Genomic DNA, 17,000 nt, shown 5'->3' on the forward strand with positions numbered 1-17,000 from the left:
ACTTCGACCGCCGGTTAAAGTTGTCTAATTAGTTAGATCCGTGCTAAGACCTAGCGGCTACTCTTTCTGGCCTAGTGCTTCCACTTAGCCCACAATCGCCCTTTGTACTTAGTTAGGACGGACTCGTGTCCCCTTTATCTCCTTATCTTATATTTTTATAATCCTATATTTATAAGCCTAGTGCTACCCTATTTTTTCTAACTAAGCCTAAGGGCAGGCTTTCTTTTAAAGAGGGGGGCGATGTAATGGCGCTATCGCACATTACCTACCAAATTCTGCCATATTCTGCTGACCTGCAATTGGCCCGCCTAAAGCTAGCGCCTTGGCGGCTTACCCTATATATTTGTTTACATCGGTCCTAGCGACCCCTTTTCCTTCTCTTTAGCTTAGTATCTTCGTAATACAGCATTCATTTAAGCTTCGGTTTAGAGGCATTTGTTTAAGCCATAACACTATCCTAACACTAATTAGTATTATATACTTAGCCAGGTAGATATCAAATTAATAGATAAGGACTTATAGAAGTAGGTAACTAGTATTTAGCAAGGCATCGCAAATATTAAGAATCCACCTTATAAGCTTGCTACTCGGCTTACTAAGAGAGCGGCGACAAGAGGAAAAGGTAGTAGAAGAGTACGCCAATCTACCTTAAGCAAAAGCTCTACAGTTAATAGCCCAGGCGTTATTAATCACTTTTATATTAGCTCTATAGGCTTAATATTAGATTAGCAAATTACTTATACACTAGTAAGCCGACTACCCTTATTATCCTTACCTATATTACTAATATACCGGCCATAAGGTATTAACCGCGTAAAGGATCTAGAGAAGTTCTTTAAGTATTAAAGGTAGAGTATAGCTGGCAATCTTAACTAGGAGGCTGATTTTAAAGCTACGTATAAAGTCGTCCGTGATTTAAGGTGGGACTTAGAGCTCCTATATAATAAATCTAATAGTGCTAATCCTATTAAGGAGCTTATTAGTGCTAGTATTAAATTAGGTGTCGCAAGACGGCTATAAAAGGACTTAAAGAAGTGGGCAAATAAGCGTCGTATATAGCTTAAGGGAAGTTTTTAAGATATAGATAATTAGCAAAATATAGGGTGTCTCTACCACTGCTGGCGCCCCTATAGTAGTAGAGATGCCCTATATCTAGGTTCTTTAAGATATAGATTATTATAATTAATAAAATATAAGGTGTCTTTGTCACTGCTAGCGCCCCTATAGTAATAAAGACACCCTATATAGAGCCTTTTAGTGTATTTATAAATATTATATACGGTCAAAAACGCCGCCAAAGATTAATTACAACTCTTACCCTAAAAACCTCAACAATTATATCTACTATGTCGGAAATGGCCTCTTACGCTCTTACTCTTACTACCAACCTTATTTATACTCTAAAGAAGGAACGCCTTAAAGCTATAGCTAAAGGTTTCCGGGTACTCTAGCTAAGAGTATTACTCCCGCCAAATAAAGGCCTTCAGCTCTCTAAAAAACTCTTTAATTAGATTTAGATTAGGTAAGTATAGAGGTAAATATACTAGCTTAACGCTAAAGGCGTTAAAGAGAGACTGTATCCTTTCTAAATAATAGAAGCTAGCGTTATCTATAACTACTACTAATTGCTTAGCAGAAAAGCGATTACACCGTAGTAGAAGAGTATTTGCCACCCAGAACTTAAAGCCTTCGCCATTTATTAAGCCTTTATATACCAAAGCTGCTAGTACGCCGTTAATTATATACATAGGTAGTATATTAAGCCTCCTCTTACCCCGATTATATGGCGTCTATAAGACTAGTGCAATACTAGAAGGAGCCCAGCCTACCTTCTATATGCCTATCTTTAAATCCGCACCTAACTTATCTATAAATACCAGTTAATTGGCAGTATACTATGATATAATAGCAAAATATATATCGCGATCGTAAGCGCTACGTTTAAGGGCTACCTAGCAACACTTCTTTATATAAGCTACTTTCTAAGCTCTATACTAGAGGATCTAATTAACTTACCTACTTCCTTATCCAGCCAGCCAAATAGAGCTCTTAAAATATCGTATAGCGGCTTACTACGACGTTAAACGTATCGTAGATTAGCCACTACAACTCGTCACTAAAGAGATTTGGCTTCTCCTTCAGCCGCATTAGTATCACCACAATTATCGAATTACTTAGTAGGAACTAGCCACCTTTACCGTTTAAAGGTGCCAGAGTTAAGCTAAAGACTTGTAAGTTCCTTCTAATTAAGGCAATTAAGCGAATTGTACAACCAGCGGCGGAGGCATACTCTGCTCGAGTCGCTCCAAGCCAAAGAAGATCCTTAATTAGAGCGTGCTAATATGGGCCCATTCGCGGAGCCATACTACGGGTAGAGGATAGGTAGAAACCTTGCAATATTTAACAATGATCACGACACCATAGGAAAACCGATCGCGGACAGCTTTAGATTTGTCAGGAACAAGGTTCTTACAGCCAAGCATAGGGCTTCGCTTCGATTACTATGTACAGTTGGTGGCAATCAAGCGAGATTGGATGCGCGTACCGAATTCAAAATTTCGCAGCGCTCGCTAAAGGGGGGGGTGAAGCTGGTCGTGCATTTGACTGTATGTATCTTTTCCGCCAGCCTGATCAGTGGTCTGACATATTTTGATGTGGGAGGCTCTTATCTGGAAGCGAGTTGCAGTTCGGAGGACGGCCCTAGAAAGAAATTTCTCCTTCCTTTTTAGGACGGGAGGTAAGCTCCCTATTTTTAACAGCCCTTTGGGGACCTAGGGTGCCCCAAGCTTGGTTGCTTTGGGGATAGAGCCTCCGTAACTTTAGCGTGTCATCCCCCGTCCCAAAAAGGAAGGAGAAATATCTTTCTGGGCCGTCCTCCGTAGATAAGAAAACCACAATAACAGTAATGTGCAAATACTTATGCACGCGAGAATACGTTAGACTCACGCTTCTCGCCAAGACTACTTTCAACCATCCCTGGAGCATCAACTACAGTGGCAGAGTCTGATCGAACATCCCGGATAGAGCTACAGGGACCACCTGGGAAGACTTTTAGCATTCCAAAAAAGCAAAAAGCAATACAAGCGCGATCAACACCGGGTTGGTTTTAGCAGCACGAATCCATTTGGATGCTAGTGACTTCTACCACCATCTTACCATCAGTAACTTGATCATCAACTCACTTCAGAGTGAAAGCATTGTTGCTTTCCCTGGGACGAACGACATTCCTTCTTGTGGTCGTTGTGAACGAAAGTTTTCTTGATACGGTTTAGCGTGATGGTAGAAGGTCTAGGAACGAGAGGCTAAGGATTGATTTGGCATCGTGCAATATGTTGAGGCTTTTTGATTGTGGTGTAATTTGCTGTGTAATTTACCGTGTAATTAAAAATGGTTTGTGTGGACTCGCTTCCCGGTCAGCTACGCTATTCCTAGGCAGGAGCAACACCCGATCATTTTCCCGCTACCCCAAGGGAAAGCCTCACGCAATCGCTGCGAGAGTATCAAACCAGAAGATGTGCCTATTTTCGTAGGCTCCTGTGCAAGCCCGCAGGAACGGGCGGGAGTAGAGAGCGTCCGCGAAGAGAGAAGGCAGAGAAGTGGTAGAGCCGCAGGCAGGAAACCACCATACGCGGGGTAGCCTTGTGGGCTTGCCGTCCACATGCTATTGAAATCTAGCTGAGAGGAAAGAAAGCTGAGAATGGCGTTTGGACGTCATTTTAGACTCCAAGGGTTCGATTGAAGTTGTCGCAAGGCCGACATTTGACAGGGGGTTAGAAGGTACAGTCAAATCTCTTTAGTACGATACTGTTTGTTCGGCCAAGCGTATCGTAATACCAATGGTATTGTTATATCAAGAGTCATGTGTTAGGTGAATAAGTAGGAACAAGAGGAGCTTAATACCTAAAAAGGCTTAGGGGTCGTTCGGTTGCAAAAGCGTCAGATTGAATCTGAACTGAAGGTCTGGCAGAACGAACGCGTTCCTTCCCGATTTGACACGCGTCTGTGGCTCTATGGGTTGCACGGACGTGTGCAATCTGAAGCCTTCAGATTCAAATGAGCTTCGAGCTGATTTGAACTGACGCCAAGACCTCTGTTCAGATTCTATATACGGTAAAGTTGCCAAATTTTTAGTGACTTTTAGCGTGTTTTTTGGGCGGTTAGAGGAACATCAAAATTTTGTGGCTGAAGTCAAGTTGAACTGGAATTCAACCGAACGGTCGCCTCAGAATCAGATTGGAGCTCCAGATCAACTCCATTCTGAAGCCCTGATTCTGATCTGAACTTACAACCGAACGACCCCTTAGGATATCCACCTCGCGGGCCCTCTCCCACACAAATTCTCCACTATATTAGTAGTAGGTGCTTAACGATATTATCAAAAGTCAGATTATCGTAATATTACACCAAAAAAGGCTGGAGTAAAGTGTGGAGATAGTAATGCAGAGGATATCGTTATATACCCCATATCGTATTAAGGAGGTTTGACTGTAGTTGGGCAGTCTCTTGGGCTCGGCGACGTGCACGTGCTACTTTGTAATAACTTCTCGAGCCCCATGAGTGGCTCGCCTCTTCGGGGAAGAAAAAAGGCCGAAATTGGCATATAACACATTTAATTCAATATCAAAACAACTGCTCATTAAAAATTTATACGGTTTAGTGCATTAGAATCGCAGAGTGTCTACGATTTAGTGTTAGCGCAAGTGCCAATTTCAGCCAATATTTTCTTCCCCGAAGAGCTCGCTTCCCGGTCAGCTACGTTACGTATGTTCATCGCTGCAGGGGAACGTAATCGCCACTCAAACGAGACAGTCATCCCCTGATCGCGATTCATATCACCGCCTTTTTAAAATACCCTTTTACTATACTATAACTATAGCTTTTTCCCCTTCTTAATTTATAACCACCTCGGTGTCCCCCCTCCCTTGTATGCGCGCGGGGCTAGCATCAAAATTTTGCTAAGTGCATCATCCAGCGCAGACACTGTGCATAGGTAAGAAAGGTAAAGTCTTTGATTTTTAAGCTTCGTAGTAAATGTTTAAATTTAAAGTTTTCTAGTACGCAAAGTGGCGGGGCTTGATGGAGCCACGCGCCAAGGGCGCGGACGCCGGAGCTCGTGCGAACTGTACTGTATGTTTAACATACGCTGTTACTGGTGCAGGCAAAACTTCTTAATGCGATACCGGGTATATAACGACATATTTGGTATTACGATCTGCACGCCATGATCAAGCCTTTTTTGGTGTAACTAACGATAATCTGACTTTTGACGACATCGTTAAGCTCTACCACGAATGTCGGTATAACTAGTTGTATGAGAAGGGGGTATATCCGGCCCGTAAAGAGGAAATCTATACCCTTTAGGCTTTAAGATCCACTTTTTATTGAAGTTTTACTGCTTATTCGCCCTACACGTGACTCTTGATATAACAATACCATTGGTATTACGATATATTTGGCACCAAAACCCATATCGTACTAAGGAGTTTTGCCTGTACCCTGCAAGAGAACCCTGCCAACCCTCAGCCTTTCTGACAGCGTTCATTACTCGTTCTATTCCTGCCCGTCAGCATGATTCAGATAGATAAATCTTGTACTATATTCCCACCTGCAGTCTTCGCGTTTTCGTTGTCCATCTTTGTATTTGTTCGGCCAGTCAGGGAACGAAAACGAATCATTCAGTCTTATTATTTTCTATGGCTCACTATTCAGGACATCAAGTTGTTGCCATCACAGTCTCATTTACCACACTTTCTGGAGTCATCCTTCTTCTGCGCCTATTCACACGCTTCGCACTTATCCGCAATGCCGGCAGCGAGGATTTCTGCATTGCTTTCGCCATGGTATGTTACCCTCCATACCTAGGCACTAGACTTTGGGGCCATTCATTGCAGCTCCTTCATATATTAAACTTATACTGATGCTCTCCGAAGTTGTGCTCTATCGCATTAACTGTAACAATTTGCGAGCGTAGGTCTTTCGAACACTTCTTACATATCTTAAAACTTACTTCATAAAGAGGTAAAATATGGCATGGGACAGCACGTATACACTTTGTCCAAAGAGACATTGATCAACTCGCAAAAGGTAACATGTGGCGCCTTTTATCATGAGAAGTAAGTTGCTGATTTGAGTTCCCAGCCGTTCTGGGCTAGTATCTGGATTTACAACCTCTCATTGACCTTCACGAAAGTCTCAATTCTCCTCCAATACCTACGGATTTTCACAACTAAGCAGTTCAGGGTTTTCTGCTGGGCTCTCTTAGGTTTCGTCGCCATTTACAGTACGTGGACGTTCTTTAGCAGTATTTTTGAATGCATGCCAGTAGCCTACTTCTGGGATAAAACCATTAAAGGCGGTCATTGCATGAACCAAGATGCTGTTTGGTTCACGAACGCAGCCGTAAACATCGTTACGGATTTCGCCATCATTATTTTGCCGATGCCGGTATTACGGAGTCTCAATTTGCCCTTGAAGCAAAAGAGAGCATTAATGCTTGTGTTTGCTCTCGGCGGATTGTAAGTTTAGTGGTACTTCCTATACCAGAATATCCAGGCCTGCTGATTTTAAATGCCCGTCACTTGTCTTGGACACTTTTAACCATCTCATAAGACTCTACTGATGGTCGCTTTTCTAGTGTTTGCATTGTGTCTATCCTGCGCCTTAAATCTCTTGTCTCTATTTCAAATTCCACCGATCCGACATTCGATAATTCTCCCGCAGCAACCTGGTCCTCCATCGAGATTAACGTGGGCCTCATTTGTGCTAGCCTACCAACACTGCGACAATTATTGTCCCAGCTATTTCCCAGCGTCTTTTCCAGCACCCTCCGTGCCTCCAAATACTACCCGCAGGCAGGCTACTACCGTAGTGGTGACTCAAATCGGCAATTTTATAATATCCACCTTAGTGGCGTTAGAGGCACCAAGTTGAATTCATCCGACAAAGAGAGCGAAGAAGAAATGCTCGGCTTTCAGGCCACGAGAGTCGGTACGGGTCATGACTTCGAAGAACACGGAAAGACATCCAAAAAGGAAGGCGCCGGCCGCATTTTGCACAGTGCACGTGGCTCCACCGATCTCAAAAAGGACAGATCGACTACCCCCAGAAATGCCACACCCGAAGACAACGAAATAAAAGTTGTGACTGTCGTGCAGCAGAGTGTGGAGCGGAACCACTCAGTTCGAATCCCACAACCCTTGTCACCCCGGCTCCAAAAGCCTCCCTCACTCTCGTCTCGTAGTCCTTCTTTTACGCCCAAACCAAGCAATAAAATTCCAAGGCGCAAGATCGAGAAGGGCACTGATGGTGGCGATGACATGAGTGAACACGGCGTTGCGCTAGAACGGAGAGGTGTTTAAAGATGTTGTCAGCCCCTACGGTATCAACTCCTACGCATTATACGTTAAATACTGCCGTATTTTATATTAAAAAGACATAGTAAATAGATTTTGTTAGTATAAATAAAATTTATATAATTTATTACAAAATTTATATATTTTTATAAATTTTATAATTTATAAATAATAGACAAAGTACAATAGGAACTAGAATGCGGTAGAGGATAGGCTCGGGCGTATTAAGGACACTATAAAATTATAGGGAACACCAACAGTATAGGCAGTAAAGCCATTATTATAGGCCAATATCGCTGCAAGCGCTCGACTGGCAACTCTCTAGCTGTAACGTTTCCCGCCCTAACGTCGCCATATAGCCAAAAAGACACGGAGTGCTTGCGAACTTGTCGCAAGCGCGGCGGGATCTAATATATATACTTTTACACTAGCGTATACCTAGCGTGGTACTGGTAAGATCTATAGTTAGGATTAAAATACTAGAGGTAGTAGAAGCGGAACTAAAATAGATCCTTATATTAATTAAAGTATATATACTAAGAGTAGTGGCAGTAAGGGTCCTATATAGTGGTAATATAGAAGTTATACTCCCTAATTTGTAGGTGTAATAAAGCCTTATAGGAAATACTACGGTAAACTCGCTAATGGGCTAGGTATATACGTAAACAAGAAGTTAATAACGTAAATATAACTAGTAGAGTAGGTTACCCAATAGATTAACTCTAATTATATTCTAAGATTTACTATAAAAAAGAGAACTATTTAGGTAGGGACTATAATCCTTTAAATATATAATACTACGTCTAAGAAATATACTAGTACGTTAGTTAATTAGTATATCGCGTTCCTACGTTCTAAACTTATAATATAACTTACTGCGTAACTTAGTTGCCCCTTATTTTATAGCTTAATTAGTTCTAGCATCTTTTATACTATCTTAACTAATCTATCTATATCTTTTTTTAGTAGCCGTACTACTACCGATATAAGGTCTATAATACTATCTCCCTCCTTTTTATCTTTGTCCTTAAAGATACCTCCTATCTCTAAGTATTAAAGGTATAGTATTTCTATTTTTAACTTAATAACCTTTATTATTTCTAATACCTCCTATTAGATCTTTATATTCTAATTATTATAGTTAGCTAGTTATATTTATCCTCTTATTGGGTAAAGTTATACTATTATATTCTTATTATATGGAGAAAAAGTTAGTATATATTGTAATTACAGCTCTATTTAGTTGCTATCCTTTTTTCTATACTAAGTATACAAAATCAAATATACGTTTATTCTATAACGTTTAATCTATCTGTTGGGAATAAAGGCAAATGGTCACCATATAAGGCATATTGCCGTCACGTGTAGCAAGTTGCCGTTACGTGCGGCAAGTTGCCATCACGTGCCGCCGCGACACTAGCGTAGTAAGGAACCTTAGGTTCCTTACCCCTTTCTTCAAGAAGAACACACAGAACAATCATCATACTATTTACAAACCGTAGCTACGTGATATCCCCTTATGAGTCCAACACTAATTAGTGGTTAACTTTACTGTTATACTATAGAGCAGCTAGGTATTTCACCAAGAAGAGACGAGCCACTATACCAGTGCTACTTATGCTAAAGGAAGCTGTCTTTTAAGGTTAGAACTGGTCCTAAACCTTAAATAGAACTCTTCTATAAATCTAAGGATCTAAAGGCTAGAACTAGTCCTAAGCCTTTCCTAGATTATAGATTCTTACGTCTATTATACAGAACAATACGCTTTACGAGTCTTCGCAATTTAAGGCTAGAACTGGTCCTAAGCCCTATAATTGCAAATACATATCCAAACGCGTACCAAACTATAAACGCGTACTAAATAATAAATATATATCATAAACGCGTACCAAACGACAATCCCTACGCCAATAACACTTCCCTTCCTCTAAAAACATAGCTACGCCTACTTCAAATAACTGGGAAGACTCCTTATTACTAGGGGTAGCTTTATACGCGAAACTTATTAATAAAAATTGGGATAAATTTACCTTTAACACAATAACTTATACCGCAAAATAAGTTAATAGCTTTCTCCTATACCGTATTATATTCTACTAAAGTAGACACTACACCAATATATAGCTGTGGGAATATTTTAGGGAGGATTTTATAGGATAGACCGCTAATACCTAGGTACTTAGTAATATTAATATTATTTGGGATTTTTAAAACTTCCTCTATAGAAACAGGGTATATGTTACTAAGAATAGTAACCTAATTGCTAGTAATATTTAGGCCGTTATTACTAGTATAGAAAAACTAGTATAGACGGAAGCTAAGATTATATATTAACTATAGAAACCTAGAACTAACCTATATTCTTTAAAAGGCAACTTTAATTTAGAATAAAACCCCTAAAACGCTACTCTCCTACCTAAAGGTACTCTCCCACCTAGAGGTACTCGTCCTCCACCTCCGCCACCTTTAGCTCTTCTACTCTAGCTAACCGGTAACCCTCTACTATAAGAAGTTACGAATCTAATAAAGGTATATTTAGATAAAAAGAAGAAGTTTAAAGGAGAATTATATAATATACTTAGAGTAAAACTATAAGTCTTCTATAACTATTGTAATAAGGTTAAAATTTAATGCCACTAGTACTACTACGCTTTCTCCATTATATTAAAGGGACGGACAGTAATATTCTATTACGACTATATTACAGGTAAAAACTATAGCTTTAATATAATGCTTTAGCTTACTAGAGCCCACTTTAAGACTAATAAAAATCGTTAACTTTATATATCCGAATAGCGAGAGACTATATTCTAGAGAGTTATTACTTCTAACTTAATAAAGACTTATTTAGAGTGCCTTTAACTACTCTTTAATAAACTTTAGAAAATCTAACGTGGCCTTACTAAAACTTACTAAAATAAGAATAGCCTAAGGGACTAGGTTATCTTAGCATACTATAGCATTCCTAAGTATAACTTGGTGCTATATAAACCTATAAACATATTTAAAGGAGTATATACCGAGCTACGCTTTGCTATAGGTACTGCGATGCGAATATAAGAATCTTAACAGCTTTATACTAAAAGCCCTACCTAACTAAGCATTCCTGACTAATATAATTATAACTAGACTAATTAAATATATGGCGGCCGTAATAGGGAATACGGCAAAGGGTATAATTAATGTTAATTATAAGGTAATTATAGAGGTCCTTATAGAGGTTTATTTTAAAGTAATTACTAGAAGAAGTACTACGTTTATAAGAAGCTAAATTGCTAGTTAACTAGACACTCCCTTAATAAGTAAAAAGAGGCATATAACAAGTTCCGTTAGAGTATAAGAAATATTAGAAATTGTAAAGTTACTGCGGCCTACTTTTAAAGCTTCCTAGTTCAATATAAAGGCGTAGAAGATCTTAAGGGTAAGGTTAATAAGACTAAACAGCTCCTTATAGATATGGAAATTAAGAACTACTCTCCTAACTAATACTTTACTAAGTATAGTGAGGTAGATGGCATATAAACCGTTGCTGTTTTTAATAACTAATTTACGCTCCATTCTATTATAAAGTTAGATATCTTTAATAAGCCAAAGGAAAGCTTCGCGTTCTCCTTTAATAATAGATACTTGGTAAATGTCTTCTATAGTATTATACTAGATACTAGAGCCGTAGGAGTATCTATAGCAGAAGAACCTTAAGTTTGAGCCCTTTAGCAGCTTAATAACTCTATTTAGATTAACTATTTAACGGTAGGCCAATATATAATTTATTTTAGCAAAGGTACTATAATCTCTCTCGGCACAATTAGGGTTCAAATCCCCTTAGGGTATATTAGTTTCCACATTATTCCTATAAATACTCCGTTTCTATTTTGCATTAAAGATATAGATAAGTTAAGTGTTAGGCTTAATAACCTTAAGAATATACTTATTTAGGGAGACAATTAGGTGCCTGTTATGCGTAAGTAGGGTTACCCCTAGTTGCTCCTTTATTAACTAGAAAAGAGTATTACTTAGAGCCACTTAACTAAGTCGGAATTACGCCAACTATACTATTATTTTGGCCACCTATCCGTTTATTAATTACTTAGGGTTCTTTAGCAAGCAGGCCATAAAGTTAAGGTTAAGGCAATTAAGTATCTTATAAAGTACTACTATTACTGCTAAATGAACTAAAAGTCCCCTGGCCGATTTAAGTTCACCCTTAAAGATAACTATAACTTTAACTTCTGTATTATTATTGACGTTATATATCTTAGCAGCAAGCCAGTACTCCAAGTTATTAACTTCTTAACCTCCTTCCAAGCCGTACGATTCTTAAAGGATATATTAGCTAGGAACGTATAGGATACCCTTTAGTTATACTAGATTAATATCTACCTAGGACCCCCTAATTAAATCGTCTATAACGTAGAAAAGAACTTCTTATCTATAAAGTTCCGATAATAGATAAAGGCAATAGCAATTAAGGTTAAGAAAGTCCCCGTTAAGGCGTATAATAGTATTAAAAAAGTAGAACGATATTACACGCCATTATACTAAGCGTATAAGATTATTTCTTTAGAACTAGAGGACGCTAGCAAAGAGCTTATCTTACAGATAGCTATTAAGGCTGTTAATAATTCCGCTAGTCTAGATAGGCTTATACCTACATTACTAGTCTTTAGTGCCTACCCTTAAATAACTAACAATTCTCCACTATCTCCCTCTATTATATAATAAGCTAAGGCTATCCGCAAAGCAATAAAAAAGGTGCGACGTCTCTACGCCACGCGCTAGGTCAACAACGCACTAGGAATAAGAAATGGCCCAAACACCTTAACTACGCTTAATTTGCCACTCTAATCTAAAGTATAGGTATAGCGTAAGAAGGGAGGATAGTTAGGTCTATATAAACTTATTATAAGTAATAGTTAAACTTATACTCTTTAGATGCCCTATAAACCCACTTAATTCCGCTTAACCGTTATTAAGCCCTACTATAGGAATAACAGTTCCGAGCCTTTATAGGATACCCTAAAGGATGCCCTAGAGGATGCCCTAGAGGATACCCCAGAGGAGAACCATAATTAACGTACTTTAGAAGGAGACCATAATTCTAATATAATTGTAGCAGATATGCCGTAACCACGACGCGGTAGAGGTCGCCTAAAAGGATTACGAAATTACCAATACCTTATTAATTTAAAAGAGCAATTTATTACCGCTATTAAAAGTAGAGATAAGTTATTAATGGCCTTTATAATAGCTAAAGAGAAGGCTGACTTTAAGCTCGCAAAACAGCTCTAAAAGGAAGGCCGTATTATAACTCTAGGAGCTCCTTTCAAAGCATCTAATAAGCAGGAAATTAACAGTCTTATTATAAGAGAAGTCTTTAAATTTAAGAAGTATAACCCTACTAAGTTCAATAAAGTTTGCATCTTTAAGTTAAGAATAGTTAACGAGATTAAAGGCAAAGCTACTAACGCCCTATTTAAGAAATTAAGGCTTATCATCTAAGGTTACAACAATAATAGTAAGGAGGTAATTCTTACGTAATCTCCTACAATTCAACAAGCTAGTTAGTGAGTTATTATTACGCTAGCTCCCTCCTTAATAAAGAATAGAATAGCGGTTTATTTACGAGATATTACTTAAGCCTACACCCAATTAGAGACGCACCTTTAGCGCTTAATATTGGCATACCTTCCGGAGTAAATTCGCCACCAGTATCCTAAAGATATAATTATGGTTATACTTAAGCTATTATATAGAATCGCAGAGGCAGGAACTTACTAGTGGGCTACCTACAGCAAGCACTATAAAGAGAAGCTTTTAATAACTACTTCTACATTTAATCCCTATTTCCTCATTATAACTATAGAAACTCCATTTAGAATCGTCGGCATATAAACTAATGATATAATTATCTTAGAAAACGACTAATTCTTAGCTCTTAAAGAAGACGAGCTAGTAAAGGTAAATCTTATGGCAAAGCCAAAGGAAAAGCTTAGTTTAATAATACTATTATTCTTTAATAGATGCATCCTCTCCCTAAACGAGGATTCTATTGCTCTGCGCCAGAAGGGTTAAGGTAAGAAGATTAACGTTATTAATGCTAATTCTCTAAAGCAAGGATACGTAGAGCAACGCGCTTATAGAGCTTATGTTGCTTTTATCTATTAACCTAAGGCTTTATTTAATCTCTCTATTGCCGCCTAACACCAGAAACTAACTAAGGATAATATCCTTACCCTAAATAAGCGTCTTTTCTAGTAAATAAACCATCTTAATTAGGGACTACTCTATATGCCTATTAATCTTCTTACCGCTAAGCTCTTTATATTTATTAATAGATTATTTATAAATAATAAAGATTTTAGCTCCCAGTTAGGATATAAGATTATTATCGCAAATAAATTTACTAGAGAGAATAACTTTATAATCTATGGCAATTTTATCTATTAGAGCTTAACTAAGAGTAAGCGCGTTACCTAAAGTATTTTAGCGTTAGAGATATATAGAATAATTAGCGGAGTTAATATGGCAATTGCAATTGGAACTACCCTAAAGATAATTATAGATTAACTCGAACTTCCTATTATCCCTATAATCGTATACACCAACTTATATTCCCTCTACGAGTGTTTAATTAAGCTTAGTACTATAAAAGAGAAGCGCCTTATAATCGATATTATAGCACTTTAGCAATCCTACAAGCGTTAAGAACTCTTTAAGATTTAATAAATTAATAGCTAAAATAACCCGGTAGATATAATAATAAAGGCGAACCTAAATAAGGCACTAGAGACGTTTATTAATATAAATACTCTACGTATACGAGTTAAAGGTTGGGTTAAAAGGGAGTCCCTAGAAATTTCTTAGTTATATAAGGTCTTAAGATATCCAGGAACTTCAACCGGCAGTTAAAGTTATCTAATTAGTTAGATTCTGCAGACCCTAACTTAAACTAGCCAATTAGGATTTTCCATCCCCGGGATAAAAAATCGCTATTGGCTCGCTTACCGCTAGCGCCTTAGCGGCCCTACTAACAAGATACCTACCCATAACTTATAAGCAAGAAAGCACCACGTGCTAAGAGGCAAATTTTAGGACAGCGAGACTTATATTACAATGGCAATAGTAAGTAAAAAGGATTAATTTTTATTCCGCTAGTTAAGCGGTATATATATATAGATGGCAACTATAAAAAAAGAGTTGCTAGTGTTAGGAATAAAGGCAAATAGTTACTATATAAGGTATATTGCCGTCACGTATGGCAAGTTGCCGTTACGTACGGCAAGTTGCCATCACGTGCCGCCGCGGCACTAGCGTAGTAAGGAACCTTAGATTCCTCACCCCTTTCTTTAAGAAGAACACATAGAACAATTATTATACTATCTACGAACCGTAGCTACGTGATATCCCCTTATAAGTCCAACACTATCTCTAATATTAAGTATATATATTTTATTACTTTTTATAGGCGTCTAATACCTTATCTAATTTATTATATAGTCTTATATTTAATCTAAGGCTAAACGCCTAGAAGGTAAACTCGCCCTAGTTCTTAAGGAGCTTAAATATTCTTATATTGCTAAATAAAGGGCTTTTTAAGCCCAGATAACCGCGTCCGCTTAGCTAATATATCTTAAAAAGGGTTATAAGAAGGTTCGCTTAAAAGAGTAGCGTCTTATAAAATAAGGTTTTCTTAAACTTAAGTTAGAGGAGGCTAAAAAGGGTTCTAGTATATTGGAGAGGAAAATAACTCTAAGTGTTACGGCACTGGCAGAACTTGGTAGAACTTTGCGGTTACGTGACTAAAGGACCGCATAAAAGAACCCTTCTTCAACTGGTGCTGCTCTCCTTTTTCTTTCCTTTCTTTAGCTTTAGATTCTCGTTTATAGACAATCAAATTATATAGGCTTGCACACGTCCTTCTTGCTATGCTTATATCTCAATTAACTAAGTCGCTAATATTATCTAAAGCTCTCTCTACTCTTTCTTCCTAAGAAGAAACTTAAATATATCTATAAGACTATAAATAGGACAAGAACATAGAATAAGACCCTAAGGACATTACTAGAACTATAAGGACAGGACCTATAAGAAAAGAATAGAACCCTAATGAAAGGACCTATAAGACGCACACAGACTAGAACCCCTAAAGAAATTACCCAAAATTACCTAATACCCCTACCACTATGCCACGAAACACAGCAGTAAGTAAAGCAGCTATATAACCCTTAAATACTTTAAATAAGGAAATAATTAACGTCTTAACCCCCTAGGCGGAGCTTGCGGCGGCTAATACCGAAATTAAACGACTGCGAGAGCTGCTTAAAGCTAGAGATACCCCTATATCTAATAATAAGTCATTATTAGATAACTAAAGACTTGCTATAGTCCTTTAGGCCCTATTCTAGCGCCTTAGTAAATCTACTAAGGCCTATATAGCACCGAAGCGGTTAGTAAAGGTTATGGATCCCCCGCTACTTACAAATAGAACTAACCCTATATTTAATAATTGGAAGCTTTAGTTATAGAATAAGCTTAAAGTTAATATAGACTACTTCCCTAACGCCTAAGCCAGAATGGCCTATGTCTTTAGCCGTACTGGCAGAGACACCTAGATGTATTTACGCCCGTAATATACTAAAGACTCTATAAACCCCTTTATCTCTAAAGAAGAAATAGTTAAATACTTGTCTTTTATTTATAAAGACCCTTTTAAAGTATAGAACGCTTGCCTTAGCTATAAAAGCCTAAATAAAAAAATAACGGAGACCTTTTCGGCCTTCTAAACCCGCTTTTTATACCTAGTAGGATAGGCCTAGATCCCCTAGGAAGACCTACTACTAAACCTCCTCGACAAGCTTACCCTAAACCTATAGCGGGCCGTATTACTAGCTTATACTATAGCATAGACGTTAAAGAAACTTATAGACTATTACCTAGCTATTAACTAAGGCCTCTATTGTATTAAGGTATACGCTAATTAGCTAAAAACTAGAAACCTTATAAACTAGGCTATAAGTACTGCAAGAATAGCCTATAGTGCCCCGGTATAATTAGAAACCCCTATAGCACCGGCCGCTTAGCTAACAGTTAACCTAGCAGCTAGCCGTGCAGCTACCCCTACTACGGGCCCGGTGTACACCTAACCTATATATAGCGACCCCTGTATATAGGCCCTTAGCAATTAAGGAGCTTGCTTTTTATACAGTTAACTAGGCTACCCTATAAGGAACTACCTAATAAAGGTAAAGATAAATAAGGTCCTATTAATTCAGAAGGATAGTACGGAGTTAGAAAAAGAGAAACCCTAGAGGAAGACTTCTCTCTAGGGTTAAAAGGGATTAATATATTATATGTCGATTTAGGTTATCTAGTTAGTAAAAAAAGCTGCACTATGCCTTATACTTTATTCCGTAATAAATATTAAGTTTTAACCTCTGCTTTAGCTAACTTAGGAGTAAATACCTTTACCTTAATTAATATAAAGTACGCTGCAAAACTGGCTGACTTTTTAAATACACCCCTTAAAGAACTACCTAAACTAATCCCTATTTGCGGGTATAATGGATAAATAGGGTTACTTATTACAACTATCTTGTAGATCTACCTCCGCGTTAATAGATAAAAATAATATAACGTCCCCTTCCTTAT

At 38.0% G+C, this 17,000-nt stretch overlaps 1 protein-coding gene across 1 annotated transcript; it reads left to right on the forward strand.

Annotated features, from left to right (window-relative positions):
• Nucleotides 1-5,556: 5,556 nt before the first annotated feature.
• On the forward strand, nt 5,557-7,415 carry K441DRAFT_640670 (uncharacterized protein). Its single transcript, XM_067646625.1, has 5 exons — nt 5,557-5,840; nt 5,931-5,967; nt 6,017-6,084; nt 6,139-6,515; nt 6,635-7,415. Exons 1-5 carry the CDS (start codon nt 5,694-5,696, stop codon nt 7,356-7,358), a joined length of 1,353 nt encoding a protein of 450 aa, XP_067501541.1. The 5' UTR covers nt 5,557-5,693; the 3' UTR covers nt 7,359-7,415.
• Nucleotides 7,416-17,000: the final 9,585 nt, after the last annotated feature.

This window comes from Cenococcum geophilum (assembly GCF_001692895.1).
Source record: "Cenococcum geophilum 1.58 unplaced genomic scaffold K441scaffold_34, whole genome shotgun sequence".
NCBI classification, from domain to species: Eukaryota; Fungi; Ascomycota; class Dothideomycetes; order Gloniales; family Gloniaceae; genus Cenococcum; species Cenococcum geophilum.